The sequence below is a fragment of the Plecotus auritus genome (assembly GCF_963455305.1).
Source record: "Plecotus auritus genome assembly, chromosome: 2".
Taxonomy (NCBI): Eukaryota; Metazoa; Chordata; class Mammalia; order Chiroptera; family Vespertilionidae; genus Plecotus; species Plecotus auritus.
Genome location: NC_137771.1, coordinates 84,206,824 through 84,226,770, shown reverse-complemented (window position 1 = coordinate 84,226,770; position 19,947 = coordinate 84,206,824). Strand labels below are relative to the sequence as shown.

The following is a 19,947-nucleotide window of genomic DNA, read 5'->3' as shown; positions in this document are numbered from 1 at the left end:
ACCTTTTTTCTGATTGGTGTTTCGAGTTTCATAGGATATATTCCTAGAATTGGGATCACTGGGTCAAATGGCAGTTCCATATTTAATTTTTTGAGGAAACTCCATACTGTTCTCCACAGTGGCTGCACTAGTCTGCATTCCCACCAGTAGTGCAGGAGGGTTCCTTTTTCTCCACATCCTCTCCAGCACTTGTCATTTGTTGATTTGTTGATGGTAGCCATTCTGACAGGTGTGAGATGGTACCTCATCGTCATTTTAATTTGCGTCTCCCTGATGATCAGTAACTTTGGGCACTTTTTCATATGTATATTGGCAGGCTGCACCTTGTTGCACACAACCAGTGGCAGTAACAAAGCACAGAAAAATATAGAATATTTGAGATTAAAAAACATCCTCTTGTGCCATGTTCCAATAAAGGAGCTGTGCTCACTGCTGTAGAAAATCGGTGAACAGTCAAGAATTGCCTAGATTCATGTTCTTTGGCTTGATTTTTAATCACATTGAAGTATGACTTCTTACAGATGTTGCCTTTAATTTGTCTTGAACGCAAGCACAGATGCTGCCAGTGTGGATATGACTGATGCTCTCTGACAGTGGGTAGTTCCTTACACTTAGAATAAATGCCAGCCATTAAAGCTTCCATTTTGTCTGTAACTGAGAGCATCCCGCAGAACCTCACACACCCAGGCTGACAGGCCATATTTGATGTGGCATGGTCTTTACTTCAGCGCTGAACTTCTGGTTAGAATATGCAATCACTGGGGCCGGCTCCCATGCTGTCCAGATGTGGGAATGTAAATCTCCGTGGTGTGCCATATACAGAGTAATGACAACTGGACTGCAGAAGTAAGTCTAGCCAGTTGAGTCCAAAAACAATTAGGAGGAGCCTTGGAGGAATATTTTACCATTTGAAAATATGGAAGGGCTTTCTAGGCATAAAGGCAAAGAAAGAAACTTTAAAAAGTGGACTAGCAGAGTTAGCACAAGAGATAGAAAACCAAATGACAAATAAGAGGATGATATTTGCAACCTATAAGGCATACATGTAATTTGAAGGACACTTGAAATGGAGGTGAACGGTGAAGGAATGTGTGAGGAAGGAAGTGTGAGTGCAGGTTGGGGAGCTGCCTCAGAGGAGCAGTGTTATGTGTGAGCTCCTCAAGGGGAAGCAGGAGCCGGGACTTTGACCTCTGCTTCTTCCAGCTGCAGGGAAGGTTTCTCCTTACAGCTGCCGGGTCAGGTGGAGAGGTAGCGAGTCCTGCCTGGAGGAGTGGGGGAGACACCTTTCACCAGGAGCCTTCTAAAAGTGACAGCTAGCCCTAGCTGGTTTGGCTCAGTGGATAGAGTGTCGGCCTGTGGACTGAAGGGTTCTGGGTTCGATTTCAGTCAAGGGCACATGCCCGGGTTGCAGGCTTGAAATCCCCATAGAGGGCATGCAGAAGACAGCCTGGCCATGATTCTCTCTCTCCCTATCCCTTCCTCTCTGAAATCAATAAAATATATTTCAAAAAAATAAAAAATAAAAGTGACAGCTTAAAGGGGCTGCCTATCGCTTCCTAGCATGACTGCCTGGAGCGCTCGTAGGGCAGAGCAGTTGAGGCACAGGTTGGCTTTCTTCCTCTGCCTGCTGGGATGGTGTGAGGGGAGAGGAGCCCTATGGGTTGATTCCTGTGGAGTGGCTGGTCCTGACGAGTGCATGTCCTGGCTGTACAGCAGAGAAAATGACAGCAGCATCCTCGGAGGGGACTATGGAAACTCTAGCATCTCTGGTCCTTTTGACCTCCCATAGTGGGTGGGATCCAGTGTGCACATCGGGCCTTGACTGAGAGCCACTGGGGATTCAGAGCGGGGAGTGGGCATGTGCTAGTGACAGATAGCAGGGCCTGGGCAAGGCACTCATCCTCTCCATGCCTGCTGGCTTCATCCGTCAAACGGGCCCAACCAGAATGTCCTCGGCCGAGTTCACTCACCGCGATAGCAGTGTTTCCTGGCTCAGGGGAAGCAGGGATGGGTGTTAGGACCTCTGGAACAGAAGGGGCCTGGCTTCCTGCCCCAGGGCCCACTCACTTCTCCGTTGTCACTGATGGGTCAGGTCAAGCAGCTGCATCCCCAACACATTTGATGATGGCAGGTCCTCAGCCTCACTTTGTGTAACTAAATCTGAGAATATGTTCTTATTCCAGATCCCTTGTACCTTTACACACGACGTGCTCCTGTTCTTGGAACAGCTGTTAGTTTCTTCATTTTAATTTCTCTTTGTGTATAAGGCATGATGTTGATATTCTAAGGCAGTGGTTCTCAACCTTTCTAATGCTGCGACCCTTTAATACAGTTCTCATGTTGTGGTGACCCCCAACCATAAAATTATTTTCGTTGCTACTTCATAACTGTAATTTTGCTACTGTTAATGAATCGTAATGTAAATATCTGTGTTTTCCGATGGTCTTAGGCTCTACAGCAGCGGTTCTCAACCTGTGAACTGCTAGCAGGATTGCCTAAGACCATCGGAAAACACAGATATTTACATTACGATTCATTAACAGTAGCAAAATTACAGTTATGAAGTAGCAACGAAAATAATTTTATGGTTGGGGGTCACCACAACATGAGAACTGTATTAAAGGGTCGCAGCATTAGAAAGGTTGAGAACCACTGTTCTAAGGGATGCTGGGTTTTTTTGGTTGAGATTTCTAAAAAATGGGGTTTGCAGTTATTTTAACCAAAATATTTCTTAAGATAGGCTTATCATTTTTCAGTGTGCTTCTGCATTCTGGTGCCGGTGTGCTTTGACTTGTGGGGAGGGGGGGCTTGGAATGGGGGCTGCTTTTGGTAGTGTGGTAGGACTTGATGTATGGAAAGTTCCCTCTTTTACTCTTTCTGACGCCAGGAAGTTTAGGTTCCCTGGCAGCATGCTCAAGTCATGACTTTATTCTTCATTCTTTCTTCCTAGTTTTCAACGGTTCCAGCAGGTCATCACGGGAGAAAGAACCTGTTCAAAAACACAAGAGCAAGGAGGCCACTCCCGGCAAGGAGAAGCACAGTGATCACCGGGCCGACAGCCGGAGGGAGCCGGCTCCAGCCAACCAACCCCCCACGGCCCCTGCCTCGGGCTCCTCGGCCAAGGGGCCCACTGCTAACCACCACCACCCCCCTCTGCATCGGTCGGCTCAGGACTTACGGAAACAGGTAAAGCCCAGCCCTGCCACGCAGGTGACCATAGTGTGTGGCCCAGAGGGTGCCTGCCAGATGCCACCACCCTGCGTCTCCTAGTTAACTGAAAGGAAAATGTGAGTAGTAAATCTTTCAAAGGCTCAAAAAGCACAATGGTGATGCTCATAGGTGAGGTGGGGAGGTCTATGGTGCTCACACCTCCTCCCGTGAAGGTCGGTCCCATGGGGCTGGTGGTGGACTCACATTCACCCCAGCAGGTGCTGCTGCACCAGGTGCCACCATCTGTTGAGTCTCCTGTGTTTCGATGGATTGGAAAGGGAGCCCCCTCTGAACCAGCCTACTTGGATTCCTGGGGGACCATTACTGGTTAGGCCAAGAGTGGATGAGTTACAACTGGAAGCAGGCCCACAGGCTGCCTGCGCTGTGCTGGATTGCTTATCTGTTCATCTTTATGTGACAAGTCAGCATCTCTCCACGGGACATCTGACCAGAGCAGCGGTCCGCCAGCCTTTCGGACCTCACAGACCACCAGTGGTCCACAGGCCACCGGTTGGTGACTGCTGGACCAGAGGATGTGCATGGGCTCCTGTGCTGAGAGCTGTGTGTCTGTGATAGGGGGTGGGGCTAGTGGGGTTCTGTGATAGGGGGTGGGTGAGTGGGAGTCTGTGATAGGGGGTGGGGTGAGTGGGAGTCTGTGATAGGGGGTGGGTGAGTGGGAGTCTGTGATAGGGGGTGGGGTGAGTGGGGGTCTGTGATAGGGTGGGTGAGTGGGGGTCTGTGATAGGGGTGGATGAGTGGGGGTCGGTGATAGGGGTGGGCGGGTGGGGGCGTGGATTCTGCTGAGCACATTTCAGTCCTGCCCGAGGCCCCTCATAGGGCACTGTTCTCCTGCTCCCACTGCCCCCATTTCTGTCAGATCAGAAAACACAAGTCCTGGTGGAGAAACTCTAAAGAATGGCCTCAGGGCTTAGCCATTGTTGCTGTCACAATGCTCATGTCTTTGGACAGTGATCTCTCAGTGCCCTGGGAGGGTGATAGGGGGACAAAGGCAGGTGCCCAGAGGCAGTGGTGAAGGGCTGACTCGCCCACCCCCATGCAGGGGGCATTTCTTTGACCCTCTGCTCCTGTCCTCACTCTGTTTGAAAGTCAGGAGCCCTGGGGATCGAGATGAGCCTGCACTGAGAATTTTATCATACAGAGTTAAATTTTCCCCTAGAATAGACGGGAGACTATAGCTTTAAAGATTGGTTCAGGCAATGTTTGGGTGTACAGAAGAGATTTCTTGGCTGGCAGCAGAATGGCTGAAACATGGTCATTGTGGGGGTGGTATTCTTTACTTGTGGTCTTTCCTCATTCTTGAAGACGTATTTCTCTCTTATGTGACTAAATTCATAACATATTTAGGAGTGTGTACATACACGTTATTAGCATTAACCTACAGCTTAAATATTGCTCAGCTCTGCAGTTGGTGGGATGGATAAGGCAAGAAGCATCCTCACGGATGTTTCCACAGCCCTCAGATAGCCCTTCACCCTTTACAATGTTATCTGGAGATGAAGCAAGTGTTTCTAACATATTTTAAACATTCTTCTTTTCTTAGAACAACTGCTCATGATTGTGGAATTGGTCCCCCAGGTTCTGGGTGCCCTGTTTCCGGAGTGAGCAGCACAAAGAATAGGGCACACCATACCCTTGGTTTTTGAGTTGTTAAAGATTTAACTCCATTTAATTTCCAAAGTTGATGGTCTGATAGCCACTTGTGCAGAACTCTCCCACAGATGTTTTGCTTATGAAAAAGAACAATTTAAAAGGGACCCAGAGAAGTTGAGGGCCCACGTGGGGCAGGAATGAAGGCTTGTAAAGGATGTATATGTGACTTCATATTCACATGGAATCATAAACACACACACTTCCTCTTTCACTTTTGTGTATGAGGCTGGATGGAGTAAACCTCTGGTGTAGTTAACTGCCCTTTGCTACCAAACAAGGAAGTTGCACCAATGGAGGTAAGAGCAGAGTTGCCCCTTGCCCTGGGATCACCCTACCCCTTGCTCTGTGGAATGCACAAGGGGCCTGTTCCACAGGCAGTGAGAGCTGGAGGAGAGATCTGGGGGCTCCCTACAGAGCAGACTCCTGCCATCTGAGTTAGTGCGGGAGCCTGGCTTGCTTGCTTTGTTGTCATTGGCATCTTTGCAGGTGGGGTGTAACTGCACAGGTGTTCAGGGGGTTTCCTCCCAACGTCCCTTCCCCTCTCCTGCTCCTTCCTGACTGTGTTCACCCCCCAATCAACCCAGATGGGATGGCCCAGGGCTCCCAGTTCTAGTTTGGCTTTGACCATGACCTTCTCTAAGAGGTGATATTTAGCTTTTCTGGGACCTATTGTTCATTGGAGCCAGTCATGCCTACTCTCATAGGGATATTCTGAGAAATAAAAGGATAATTTTGAAACCATCAGATCCCATTAATTAATTACTGTGAAAATAAGGTCAGTAAAAGCACATTGTAGATTCTTTTGTAACTACCTGATGCAAATGATTAGACTCTGACCTTTCTTCTTTCACCTGAATAAGATAGGGGCCCAAAGGGTACTCTGGTCTTGAATTTCAAATAGGATTAATTTTTTTATGTTGGCCCGAAGAGAAGCATACACACGGCTGTGTGAGGTGCGGGTGGGCGAGTGAAGGGGCCCAGTGCTGAGGGTGCAGCTGAGAAGGGACTGTGCCGTTTGCTCTGCCATCATCTGATGCCTCACACTTTTTACCAGAAGCTTGCCCTCCCCCCCAAACCACACCCCCTGCCTGGCACAATTCTACTTATGGTTCTTAAGCCTCATATAGGCCCTGTGCCTGAGACAGCATGTGTGTGCACTTCACCCAGGCCCTGCTCTTGGCATGAGGGGCCACACCAAACACGCGTCTGCCGTGTGATATGCGTATAGAGCAGCCCTGGGTTGTTGGCTGCAGTGGCTCCGGATAAGAATCTGGATGTATCATAGGTGTCTGACAGGAGCAAAGCTATTTTTTGTTTCCTTAAAATAACACTTCAGTTTAAATGCAATAAAAGGCAGACATTTAGGATGGAAAACAGCTGAGCTGACACCTAGCGAGGGTTTTGAAATGTTAGTTTTCCAGGAGAGTCGTGAGGAGGTTTTTGCTGGTACAGAAATGTGAGTGGTTCGTACACCAGGACGTGGGTGTCAGGCTATGCTGACTCTGGTACCTCCCCTGCTCATGGTGGCACTGAGGCCCCCGTGGACACGTGTGGCTGGGAAATAGGGGCACTGCTGCCTCGGAGGAAAGGTTTCACATGAACATCTGCAAGGGTTGCTGCAGAATCCTGGCCTTGTAACATTCAGTGTAGTTCAGCCCTGTTCAAACTAAGGGATTGGGACTGTTCCCAAAGCTGTGACAAAGGCACCTGAGCTCTCCTAGAGGGGTCAGCGCTCACCTTGGCTGTGCGCATGCTGAAGGTCTCACTGTATCCTCATCAGCTCAGGCTGGTGGTTCGATTGCACATCAAGTGGTATCTGTGGCTCAGGTAAGTTGCCTCCAGCGTCAGCAGGTGCTGGAAGAAGATTTAGGACTGCCAGCAGCACCCAGGGCTACCTCTCCCAGAGTGGGACTAAGTAGCTGCCTGTCCTGCTGCTCATTAACTGGGTCTTTGGGCCCTGTCTCTAAACAAGGGGCCTGCCACACCAGCAGTCCCCTTCCATAGCTTTGCTTATATTAAGCTCTTTTGTTTTTTCAATTCAGTTTTAAAGCCCAAGGGGACTATTCCCAACTAACAAAAGTTTCTCTTGAGCTCCCTACCTGCTCTTCTCCCTTCTGAAGGGGTGGGCAGAGGCATTCGACTCAATGGCTCTCTCTAGTGGGAAATGAGAGCTTGACAGTTAAATTTCTGGTTGAATTGAGGATGGCTTCTTATGTGCCCGGGGTGACCTGAGCCACAGGTGTGTGGTGGTGGGCCAAGGAGAAGAAGCTGCATATAACCCATTTCCAGTAGAGCTGGGTGAGAGTTTGGAGGAGAAGGATGCAAAGTCAGAAATCCATACCAGAGCCTTGAAGACCTGTGAAGTTAAAGTGTTTTTATTCCATGTGGGAGGATTCTGCCGTGAGCTACCATTGTGTTAGTCTTGCAGTGAATTAAAATGACCCCTCTCCCACGTGCACCGTGTGAGCACTTCCTTAGGACGGGCTGCAGGGATACCGGCCCATGTGGTGAGCTGGCTGAATCGGTGTTTGGTTCTGTTTGATAAAGCGGTGGCAATATAATGTTTTCTTCCATTCCGTTGTTTCCTTTGGGCACTGAGAGACAAGTACAAGGCCAAGGAATAGGCCTCTGTGTGCTAGTAGGTGGGTCCTGGGTTGTTGGTTCTGTTTTATCCCTACCTTTAGGACACAGGGCAAGCTGGTGGGACAGATTGATGCGGGCTTAGCATGTCAGCTGCATCGTGGCCACTAGGGGCAGTCAGGAAACACCGGCACTGGGTGGGCTTCAGAGTGGGACTACGTGCCCTTTTTCGTCTTTGCAGTTTATTTCTTTTAAAGTTCACTGTTGTAATGGTTCGTGAGGGGGATCACTGAGTTTTCAAGCTTGTTATGTGGACATTGTATATGAGATTCGGGAGAGCACTTCAGAAGATGGCTGTGAGAACAGTGAGGGAGGAAGTGGACAGAGTAAGTTAGTCTTCTGATAGAGCAGTGGTTCTCAACCTTTCCAATGCCGCGACCCTTTAATACAGTTCCTCATGTTGTGGTGACCCCCAACCATAAAATTATTTTCGTTGCTACTTCATAACTGTAATTTTGCTACTGTTATGAATCGTAATGTATATATCTGTGTTTTCCAATGGTCTTAGGCGACCCTGCTAGCGGTTCTCAACCTGTGGGTCGCGACCCACAAGTTGAGAACCACTGCTGTAGAGCCTAAGACCATTGGAAAACACAGATATTTACATTACGATTCATAACAGTAGCAAAATTACAGTTATGAAGTAGCAATGAAAATTTTATGGTTGGGGGTCACCACAACATGAGGAACTGTATTAAAAGGTCGCGGCATTGGAAAGGTTGAGAACCACTGTGATAGAGCAAGGTAGTTGGTTGCCCTTCCTGGCAGTGAGCCAGTATTTAAGTTTACAGAAGCATGTAAGCAAGAAGGTGATCACTTCGTCGTTGAAGATGGTGAAATGCTTAAATAGAATTCCACCATGCAGAAAAAGCACTCCCTGTAACCAAGCCGTTCAGAGGTCCGGTGCCCCTGAGAAGGGCCCCGAATGCTTTTCTGAGGTAGAATCTGAGAGATTCTGGCTTCCCATTCCCATGGGTGGACAGTGATATGGGGCAAGGGTGGGGCAAAATGCTTGTGGGAACAGAGCTATCCTGTCTGTCTCCTCACTGATCAAATTAGAATTGGCGGGGGTGGGGGGGGGGGTGGGGGGGTGGACTGTGAAGCCTGGATTATTTTTAGGCTCCTGCAGGGTTTCTCTGTGGTCCCAGGTTTTGAGAAGCACCGAACCTAAACCTTGGCAAGGTATGGTGACTGATGTGTCGGCAGGGGGTGGTGGCCACGTTCACAGGTGACTCCTCTCTTGTAGAAGAGGTTCTGGTGTACTGTGCAGTCTGCTTGAGTGTGGAGGGAGGAGCTGGAACAGGTTGGACTCCAAGAGATTACCTGAAGATGGAGGGCCTGAAGGAGCTCCCCTTCCACTTGCTGGGGATTGGAGCCCTGCTCTGAGACCTGGTGTCTCCATGGTGGAAAAATTTCTCTTGAGCCACAGCAGCATTTTACTTTTTGCTTTTATTTTTCTAAATGGTTTTGTTTTAGTCAATAGAAGGATCTGAAAGAAGGATGAGCTCAAACAGTGTTGCTCAATGGTTGAGCGTCAACCTGTATATGAACCAGGAGGTCAGGGTTTGATTCCCAATCAGGGCACGTGTCTGGGTTGTGGGCTCCATCCCCAGTAGAGGGCGTGCAGGAGACAGCCAATCAATGATTCTCTCTCACATCGATGTTTCTATCTCTTGCTCCCTCTTCCTTCCTCTCTGAAATCTATCTCTCTATCTATCTATCTATCTATCTATCTATCTATCTATGTTAAAAAGAAGGATGAACATTTAGAGATATTTGCCTTCCTCACTATACCTCCTATTCCAAACTAGTGGTACTTACCATAAAAAATTGTCTTTGCCCTTACCCTCAGGTTTACAAATTTGTTTTTAATTTATTGTGGCCAAGTTGCTAGTTTTTGTTTCTAATTTTCCATTCTTTTCCTCTCTTTCCCACCCGATCTGTCAGTGCTGCTTCTTATAGGATGGAAAGCAATGGGGAACCCGGGCTGTAATTCCTGGGCCCTTGCTGAGTACAGAAGTCCAGGCGGCTCACCAGGAACCTGTTTACTAACCACTGGCAGGAACCCTGTCTCATACCACGATCTGAGGCTTTCATTTACTGTGTAAAATTGGTGGCACATTCAGTAGCTTCTTGCCTTTTTCTGTCTTTGGAACTTTCTGCTAATAGTTTGATTCAGTGATTCTCAAAGTATGTCCCCAGATCAGTTTCCTGGAACCTTGTTACTCGGGCCTGTCCCAGACCTACTGGATAAGAAACTCGGGGGGTGGAAGCCCAGTGGGAACCACTGGTTTGGACACCCATGGGAAAGTGTGATCTTTGTGCTTGACTCCACTTAAGCGAAATGTGCCTCTTCTTGGGGCTAGCTCGGGGCACTGGTGTTGAGAGGAGCCACCTGCTTTAGGTCTCAGCTGACTCGGAATCCAGGCTCCCTCCACCGGCACCTCCTCTGGGTTCTTGGTGAGAAAAGAGGTCTGTTGTTTCTGCTCTCTGTTTCCCAGGAATTGTGTGATTTTCAGTCGGCCTCTTTAGGGGGTCATGGTTCTTACGGAACCCTGGAGTTCCTGAATCTGTAACTCAGGTTGCAAATGAGAAATTGATGTCCATGATGTTAAATGACATGTCAAAGGTCACAGAGAGGCAGAGTTGTGCCTCAGTGTCCCCACACCAGCCAGCCCAGCAGCAGCTACTAGTGCTGGCCCTTCCTCATTCTTTGGAAGTTAATGCATTTCTGGTGTCCACTCACATCAGTCTGACTTCTCTATATAATTGAGGTAGGCTGGTGTGTCATGGGATTACTGTGGTGTCCATGCTGAAAAGGCCCTTGCAGGGGCTGCTTGTGACCCAGTTCCTGTGGAACCGGATGTGGAAGTTTTTGAGGGAAGGAAAGTAGGAACCCCCTGTGCAGAAGAGGGTTGGGCACACTGTGCTTTACCAAAGAGGTTAGGTGCATGCCCTGCCATTCAGCAAGGGCTGCGTGGGGCATGTCTCAAACATGAGGAGAGGGACAGGTGCCAGCAGTCGGCAGCCACATGTCTGCATTGAAGCTGAACCGCTTGAGGGCAGCTGTTCTTTTTTTCCATATTTTTGTTTTGTTCTTTTAGCACATAGATTTTTAAATTCTGTGGGCAGATCATGCTTGAAGGGGAGCAAAGAGCAAGCATGTCATTTCTTAGAACAGGTGTGTGTGTGTGTGTGTGCGTGTACTGCATGCCTGTGTACACAGTTGACTGGAAAAGCATGGCTTGAACTGGGAGTGCCAACCTATACATGACTTTTTTTCAGTAAACATACAGTTGGCCTTCATATTCCTAGGTTTCACATCCTTGGATTCTACCAACCGCAGATTGAAAACAGTATTTTCAAACCGCTATCCCAAGTCTGGATGTGAAGGGCCGACTGCATGCATTGTTCCAAGCCCTTTTATACAAGGGGCTTGAGTACCCATCAATTTTGTTATTCAGGGGCCTCCTAGAACCAGTTCCCTGCAGATACTGAAGGATGACAGAGTGTTTGGGGATTCCAAAAGTTACCATGGATTTTTAGCTATGGAGGATGTGGTTTGGTGCCTCTAACCCCCTGCGTTACTCAGAGGTCAACATTGTACACGCTCTTTTCCCCCCACATGGGCAGGGTCTTGCTATTGGAAATATTCCTAACCTGTGACAGGTGATTGGTAGACACATGGGAAGGCTTATGGTGAAACATCCGATTTCCTGGAAGAGCCATGGGAACAAACGTGGAAAAGGAAAGATGGGTGTGGACTGTGCCGAGAGTCTGAAATAGCCCCCAGGCAGTGTGTTTGTTTGCTTTTGCAGGTAGCTCTTGTCTCTGTTTAGTGACCAGTGTGTGGAGGAGTTGCCTTCTTGGCAGGTACTGATTCTGGGTTGTTTTTTTTTTTGTCCTCTGCCTCTCCTGCTGCCTCCCAGGTTTCGAAGGTAAATGGAGTCACTCGAATGTCATCTCTGGGTACAAGTGCAACCAGTGCCAAAAAGATGCGCGAAGTCAGACCTTCACCGTCCAAAACTGTGAAGTACACTGCAACCGTGACGAAGGGGACTGTCACGTACACCAAAGCCAAGAGAGAACTGGTCAAGGAAACCAAACCCAATCACCACAAGCCCAGTTCAGCTGTCAACCACACAATCTCAGGGAAAACCGAAAGTAGCAATGCAAAAACCCGCAAACAGGTGCTATCCCTCGGGGGGGTGTCCAAGTCCACAGGGCCTGCCGTCAATGGCCTCAAGGTCAGTGGCCGGTTGAACCCAAAGTCATGCACTAAGGAGGTGGGGGGGCGGCAGCTGCGGGAGGGGCTGCGGAATTCCAAGAGGAGACTGGAAGAGGCACACCAGGCGGAGAAGCTGCAGTCGCCCCCCAAGAAGATGAAAGGGGCGGCCGGCTCTGCCGAAGCCCCTAGCAGGAAGGCAGCGGCGGCCTCAGCCCCGGCCCAGGCTCCAGCCCCGGCTCAGGCCCCAGCGGAGAAAGCTCTGCTGAACGGACACGTGAAGAAGGAGGTGCCCGAGCGGAGCTTGGAGAGGAACCGGCCGAAGCGGGCTGCAGCCGGGAGGAGCACGCCGGGCAGACAAGCACATGGCAAGGCTGACGGCGCCTCCTGTGAAAATCGTTCTACCTCGCAATCAGAGCCCTTGCACAAGCCGCAGGAGGCGGCGGCCAAGCCTGAGAAGGGGTCCAGCCGGGTCGGGTGGGCGGCCATGGACGAGATCCCCGTGCTCAGGCCGTCAGCTAAGGAGTTCCACGACCCACTCGTCTACATCGAGTCGGTGCGCGCTCAGGTGGAGAAGTATGGCATGTGCAGGGTCATCCCCCCTCCGGACTGGCGGCCCGAGTGCAAGCTCAATGACGAGATGCGGTTCGTCACGCAGATTCAGCACATCCACAAGCTGGGCCGGCGCTGGGGCCCCAACGTGCAGCGGCTGGCCTGCATCAAGAAGCACCTCAGATCTCAGGGCATCACCATGGACGAGCTCCCGCTCATAGGTAAGCCCTGCCTGCCCACTGCCTCATCCCGCGTGCCCGTTTCTCTCCCCTGTCTTTTGGGATGCACTTCTGCCTCATTCGCCGCTCAGGGGAAGCCACTGCCCCCTTTCTCCATGTCCTGAACGTTTGTGGGTATCAGGGTCCATGCTCTCCCCACTGGGTGGTCCCCTACTGCCTGCAGGGGCCAGAGCAGTGTTCAGCGTGCGATGGGATGCTGCCCCTCCCCCACCTCCCCCAGATTCATCTGCTTGGCTGGGATGCCCACTATCAGTGCCACAGCCTCAGGAGTTTAAACAGCAGGGAGTTACCGTCTCACAGTTCTGGGGGCTGAAGTTCAAGACCAAGGTGCCTGCAAGGGCAGCATCCCCCAGAGCCTCTCCCGTTGGCCTGTACGTGGCTGCTTCTCCGTGTCCTCACATGGCCATTCTTCTGTGTGCAAGCTTCTGGTGTCTCTTCCTTTTGTTATAAAGACACTAGTCCTGTGGGTTAGGACTCACCCCATTTTAATGCCTCTTTAAAGACCCTTTCTCCAAATAAGGTCGAATTCTGAGGCATCAGGGGTTAGGATTCTGCACATGAATATTTTAGGGACACATATCCATCCACGAACTCTCATAGACCTCAGCCCATGAAATTTCTTCTTCTGTCTTGTCCTTGTCTCTTCATCCTCCTTGAGTTTCTGCTTCCATGGCAACCAACTTGGCCCTGGTGGAGCCCACAGGTTCAGGAACGTGCACACTTCTCCCGAGAGCTGGCACAGCTCTGCCCAGGATGGTTGCAGAGTTCAGCTCGCTGACTAGTGGGCACATGTTCTGCATTGAGGGCCCCCGGCCCCCAGCAGCGTCCACTCACAGGTTGTCAAGCTCCCCTGTCCACTTCTCCTCTGGACCCTGCACCTCCGGGATTAGTTCACTTTCAGATGAGTGGGCTCTGAGGAAGGGGATTTCCTTTGGGGACAGCTGAGTAAGGTCACCCACTTCCCTTTCAGCTCTAGTTCCATGAAAGGAAACAGCACATTCCTGCCTCCATTGTGGAGATTCTGATTTTTCAAAGGCTGGGAGAAAAGGAGACGTCTAACAGCTGTTTAAGTGTCAAGAACTGGCAGTAAGATGGCATTCCTTTGTGAGATGAGGTTTCATTATTTCTCTCAGCAGTGCCTGCCAGGGCTAATGCCTGAGTGAGAATCACTTGATTTGAAATAATTCTTGGTTGGTGGTGGTCCCTTGTCAGGGGTGCCCTGTGATAGACAGTGACCCAGGGCTGCGGGAATGGGCTGAGGAGCTGAGGTTGTCTCAGGAGCTTGGTGTTGGCTGTGCCCTGTGTGCACTCGGCTGTAGGGTGACTCAGAGCAGCACCAGGTCCTCCTACCCACCCTGAGTTGGGGGTCTTTTAGGGACTGGTAGAGTACTCAGGTGATGTCACGATGGCCAGCCAACCACCTTTTTTTCAGAGTAGTTCATTTTTCTAATATATTTTTTATTGATTTTAGAGAGAGGAAGAGCGAGAGGGATAGAAACATCAATGAGAGAAAGTCATCGATTGGCTGCCCCTTGCGTGCCCCCTACTGGGCATCAAGCTTGCAACCCAGGCATGGGCCCTGACCAGGAATCGAACCATGACCTCCTGGCTCATAGTTTGACGCTCAACCACGGAGCCCCGCTGGCCTGGCCAGAGTAGGATTTCATTAACCGTGACTTCCTCCCATAGCAGCAGAATTCCGGTAGAGGGTCACTCGGGTGAGTGAGCTGCTCTTTGCCCCAACTGTAAAGCATTGTCACTGTCTGTGAAGGGGTGCTGACCTGGCCTGCTACCCACAGAGGCCTTGGGTGTGAACCTGAGCTCAGGTGTTTCCAAGTGTAAGGGACTTAGTCCTTTTGAAGCAGTTTCCCAGAATTCACCCAAACCGATAAGCACCCAGCCCCTTGGGAAGCTGCAGTGCTGCAGGGAGTGGGGTCAGCTCGCACTAGGTGAAGGAGGTGCTTTGCCTGGTAGCAGCCTGGTAGCCCTCTGAACGGGCTGATCATGGCAGGTGTGGAGTCGTTAATGGATTTGCGAGAACTGTGTAAATTTTAAGTGCTATTGCATTACAGTGATCTTAGGGAAAAAGGAAAAGGTATGGCCAGCCTTCCCTCTAGTGAGACCCATGTTTGGAGCTGCTGTGGCACACTGGGGTGACTGGCTTCGCCCTCTACCTGTGCCTGTCAGGGCTGTGCACTGCCAGGCACGGGTCTCCTCGCTGAGACACCAGAGTGCGGCCTGAAATCTGGCTGAGGTCCAGGGAAGTCTCCTCCCTGAGGTTGTTCCTTTGTTCACAAACAACCAAACCCAACTACACATTGTCCTCTGGTCTTATTTGCAGTTCCTGGGATGGTCCAGGCACTCCTTTGGGTGTCCTAGAATGCTCAGCCACCTCTGGCCCCTGTGCTGTTCTGTAATTTGATCAAGGGATGTAGTGAAAATCTGCCTCCATTCTTCTGAGATTAGTGGTTCCTCTGAGTGCATATGGGAGGAATTGAAGGGCAGACTGTCAGGTGCCCTTCTGAATAGTTCCTGTCACCCTGGAAATCCTGTGGGATTGAAAATAAGCAACTCGAGCATGCGTGTTTGTGTGTGTGTGTGTGTGTGTGTGTGTGTGTGTGTGTGTGTGTATTATGTGTGTGTGTGTATTATGTGTGTGTGTTGGGTTTGTGTATTGTGTTGGGCATGTGTGTGTTGGGTGGGTTGGTATTTGTATTGAGCGGGTGTGTGTTGGATTGGGAGGGGAATTGGGACGGACAACACATGCTGTGTGTATGATTTCCAAGATCACAGCAGTTCTAGGTGACATCGGGACATAGCTGTGGCTGAGTGGCACAACCGAGTCCTGCCTTTCCCTCTCCAGGGATGGGCCACTGCTCCTGGTCTCATTACAGCTGCCTCCGGGTCTATTAGAAGGGTGTTTACCAGTGTGTGCTGCCCATTTGAGGAGAAGCATGCCAGCTCCCTACCATAGACCTCTGCTTAAATGTTACCTCCTCCAGGAGGCCTTCCCTCATCATCCCACCCAAGACGGTGGCGCCCACAACTCTCGAGCCCCTCAGTCAGCTTTATTTGTCCCTGTAGTGCGCCAAATTGTCTTAAGGTCCGTCTGCACAGACTAAGCTCCCTGGAGGCCAGAGATGATTGTTTACTGTTCTGACCCCAGATTCTGGCTATGTCCTGGCACACGTGGCATCATGGACTGTCCCTGTGTTTTCTTCCCTCACCCTCCTAGGAGGCTGCGAGCTTGACCTGGCCTGCTTTTTCCGACTGATTAACGAGATGGGCGGCATGCAGCAAGTGACTGACCTCAAAAAATGGAACAAACTCGCAGACATGCTGCGCATCCCCAAGACTGCCCAGGACCGGCTGGCCAAGCTCCAGGAGGCCTACTGCCAGTACTTGCTGTCCTACGACTCCCTGTCCCCTGAGGAGCACCGCCGGCTGGAGAAGGAGGTGCTGATGGAGAAGGAGATCCTGGAGAAGCGGAAGGGGCCCCTGGAGGGCCACACGGAGCAGGACTACAACAAGTTCCACCCCCTGCCCCGCTTTGAGCCCAAGAACGGGCTCATCAATGGCGTGGCCCACAGGAACGGCTTTCGCAGCAAGCTCAAGGAGGTGGGCCAGGCCCAGCTCAAGACAGGCCGGCGGCGACTCTTTGCTCAGGAAAAGGAAGTGGTAAAAGAAGAGGAAGAGGACAAAGGCGTCCTCAGTGACTTCCACAAGTGTATATATAAGGTAGGCCCTGTGCAGTGGGCAGGGAGTGGGTGGGCGGGTCCCGAAGCCACCAGCCACTTTCTCTGGGAAATGTAATAAAGAGAAATGTCTGCAGCCTGCTCAGGCCCCAGGCCTCAGGGCATCTGGCCTGCTGCACAGGCCCTGGCTGCCCTGGGAACAACTGTGAGCATGGGCGGAGTCGCTTGCCCACTTCAGGCCTTGGCTTTCCTTTTCATTGAATGAGCTGAGTGAGCGCCCAGGTGCCAGGGATGCAGTACCTAGGATGCAAATCAGTTCCTCCTCACCCACAATTCTGCGCCTGCCCCTCCGAGCCCCCTCTCTCAGGCTGGAGGGAGGGAGCTGCCCAGCCAGGCCTGGAGTGCGGGTTCTCTCTGCCTCCTTATTTACTTTCTGCAGAGCCCACTGCCACACCTCAGCTTGGCCAGTCACCTGTAGAGAGGCCCTTATAGGGCTCTCTCCTCACATCTCACCACTGAAGCTGCTGAGGGAGGAGGGGGGAGGGCTGGCAAGCACGTGCCCATGTTTCCCAGTTCTGCCAGATCTTGTTGCTGCAACAGCCGTCCTGGGAGATGCACTCCTCTGAGAAGTGAGGCAGAGTAACGGGCATTCCCGCTTGGCAGCCCGCCTGCCTTTGCTCAGCAGCGGCCACCATAGCCTCCAAAGCCATGGTTCCAAAGCCAGGTTTGGGGCTGCCTCTCCCCTGCCTGCAAGGGTGAGGGTGGCACTGGGGGCAGAGCTAAGAGAGGCCTCTGCTGGGTTGCCTGGGCTTTGACAGGTGCATGGGCTGTCCCCGGGGATCCCTGTTCAGGGTTTACCAGGATGGACGTGTTCTGTGGTGAGTCTTGGCAGCCCTCGCTTGACAACCCTGCTCCCATCCGGATGAGCCGGGGGATTTTTGGTACGTTGAGAATAGCCGCCTGGGGCAGGCCTGGCCTGTGCCCACCTGGTTAAATCGATGTGGACTCGTGATACTGGGTCTATCCCAGACACATAGGGAGCCTGGGACTCGTGCAGGTGTGCCTGCCCTTCTGAGTCCATGCTGCGAAGTCGCCTGTGGCCACCCACTGCCACACTTGCTATGTTTCTTCTGGGCTTTAGCCCTGGGCTTCTTTCTGGAACGTTTTCTACTGTGAAACCCAGAGCGGGTTTGGTGTCCCCTCTTACCTCCCGAGATGCCTTACAGAGACCGTGGGGAGGGTAAGGGCTGCCTGTAGCCTGCTGATGGCCTCCTTCTGTTTCACATTCTAAATGTTTCATGGGGAGGGAGAGGGATGGTGCGGACTGTGAACTTGGGAGGACTTTGGTGTTTCCTGGATGTGTGCCTGAGGATCCTCCTCCACGGAAACCGCTCATTAAACCCCGGGACTGAATAGCCAGCACATGAAATAAGATACTCTCTACTTCTGTTACTTTTTATTGAAGAAGGTCAATTTTATGAGAGTGAGTTGGACCCAAGCAAGAGTTTTTTTTGAAAACCTGTTTTATAAAGTGTATTTTTAGATTTCATCGCAAAATCCTACGTGCTGGCCTGCGGGGCGGTCTGGTGGCCCTGCTGCTGCTCAGCTGTGTTCTCGAGGCCCCTGACTCTTGGGGCCATTGACTCTTGGGTGCTGGGTGTCCTCTCGAATTCTGGGCACTCTGCCTTAGGGCAAAACTAGGTCCCTCCTAGTCGTTAGGTTTTTTACTTGTATTTACTTATCTACTTATATTTTCATTAAAAAAAAATGGTTTTAGAGAGAGAAAAAGGGAGAGAAACATCGACATGAGAGAGAAAATTGATCAGTTGCCTCCCATACTCGCCCTGACTGGGGATCGAACCTGAGACCTTATGGTTCACAGAACAACACCCCAAACTACTGAGCCACCTAGCCAGGGCAGGCTGTTACTTTGTAAAGAACAGAATGTCAGAAATTTGGAGCTGTAGGGAGTATTTCCTCTGTGTTGGCACTCCACAGAGTCCCTTCTAAAGCTGAAAGGCAGATCTCAGAGCAGCCAGTGTGAAGGCTTTGCACTGGTGTCCTGAGCTGGTCCATGGCGGGCAGGCTTCCCGTGCTGTGGCGTGTTACTTCCCGTGGCATGCTCAGAGGGAAACCTCCCCTGTCCCTCAGGGCGCTCGGGGCCTCCTCGCAGCTCGTGTCTGTTCAGGGCCATGGCACAGGCTGGGTGAAGCTGCACAGGGTTGTGTTGATGTTGAGCCTGCTCTACCACAGCCGCTGACCTGGGCCTGATATACCGTAGGTGCGTGGTACATATTTCTGTAATCAAGGGATACATGTGCCTGGTCACCAAAGAGTGAAAGGCATGAATCTTACAAGCTTGTCTCTGTGTAACAAAAGCTGTTCTGTAGAATAGGTTGAAAATAAGGCCTACCTGGACTCCCAAACGAGAACAGAGCTGTGTGCTAAAGGAGCACAGATAATTTTGAATGTTACTGGGAGGTGGGAGTGGGACAGCAAGAGAGTCACCAGGTTACTTCTGTCGCCTCAGATCCACGAGGTGAGGTAGCGTGTCTGGCTGCTTTTCATGTGGTGAGGACCCTTGGGGCCCCAAGTTTCTGTCTGTGAGAATCTCCCAGACTTCTCTTCTAGGTTTGTCTTAATGCTGTTAGTTTCTGCACTGGCCCACAACCTTTATCCTTCCCTCACATGGGTAACAGGAATAGTGCCTCCCTGTCCACCCGTACCCATTTCTCCAGAAGGTGAAAGCTGACCCCGCAGCCCCCCGGCGCGCAGCCCCCCCGGTGCGCAGCCCGTTGCCTCCAGATACCAGGTCTATTTGCTCCTGGTGCTTCAAAGGCAGTGTGACTTCATTCCCTTATCGGCACTGAGCTTCGAGAATGATTCCCCGCCTTCTCTGCTTGTGCTAACTTAGGCACCAGCTGCCCAGGCCGTAGGGGGTGCCAGCAGAGCCCGTGGGGGGTGCCAGCAGAGCCTGTGGCGGGGCCAGCCTGATGTGGGCTTAGACTCACCTGTGTTGCTTCAGCTAGACTCACCTGTTTTTGTTTTCTTTCCAGGGAAGGTCTGTTTCTTTAACAACGTTTTATCGAACAGCAAGAAACATCATGAACATGTGCTTCAACAAGGAGCCTGCACCAGCTGAAATTGAGGTGAGCTGAGCTGCTGCCCCCGTGTTGGGGCCCGGCCCTCCTGGCAACCTGCGAGGACTTGAGTGGTTGACTTCTTTCCCTGTACTGGGGCAGCTGAACGTTTTAACTCTTGTTCATCTAAACTTCCTCAGGCTCAAAAAAGATTGAAGAGAGAGCCTCCTCCTGGCTTGTCCCTGATTTACCCCAACCAGAGGCGGAGGCCAGGGCGTCCCCGCCGCACCCCCCCCCCGCCCCCCGCCCGCTGGCCGCTCGCTCCTCCCCGCCCTCTGGGTGTCTGTTACGCAAGAGAATGTTTGGAATTCCTTGAAACCGTAGCTCTACTGTGCCTTCTCCCCTGTTTTATTTAGCGGGACTGGCAGAGTGCCATTTTTGTGTTCTGCCAACTCTGTTCTGAGTTAGTGTGAGGTTGGAAAGACAGTGAGCACCTCTGTGCCCAGACCAATTAGGGGCGTTTTGTGTGAGGTGCTCCAGGACTGAGACCCTGTCTTTTAGTTGCCTCCCCTTGGCCAGTGCCCAGCTGAGTGGCTGAGAACTGCCAGCCGCTGGCATCAGCAGCCCGTGGTACT

The 19,947-nt window shown here is 51.4% G+C and overlaps 1 protein-coding gene across 5 annotated transcripts in view; it reads left to right on the top strand.

Annotated features, from left to right (window-relative positions):
* The window catches only part of JARID2 (jumonji and AT-rich interaction domain containing 2), a gene marked incomplete at its 5' end in the record, with an annotated part of 306,278 nt that overhangs the window by 269,944 nt on the left and 16,387 nt on the right, over positions 1-19,947 (top strand). For all 5 annotated transcript variants that reach the window (XM_080656845.1, XM_080656844.1, XM_080656843.1 and 2 more), the window contains 4 exons: positions 2,951-3,186; positions 11,451-12,519; positions 15,773-16,275; positions 19,289-19,381. In XM_080656845.1, coding sequence (XP_080512971.1) covers positions 2,951-3,186; positions 11,451-12,519; positions 15,773-16,275; positions 19,289-19,381 — 1,901 coding nt within the window. The remainder of the gene's footprint in view (positions 1-2,950; positions 3,187-11,450; positions 12,520-15,772; positions 16,276-19,288; positions 19,382-19,947) is intronic.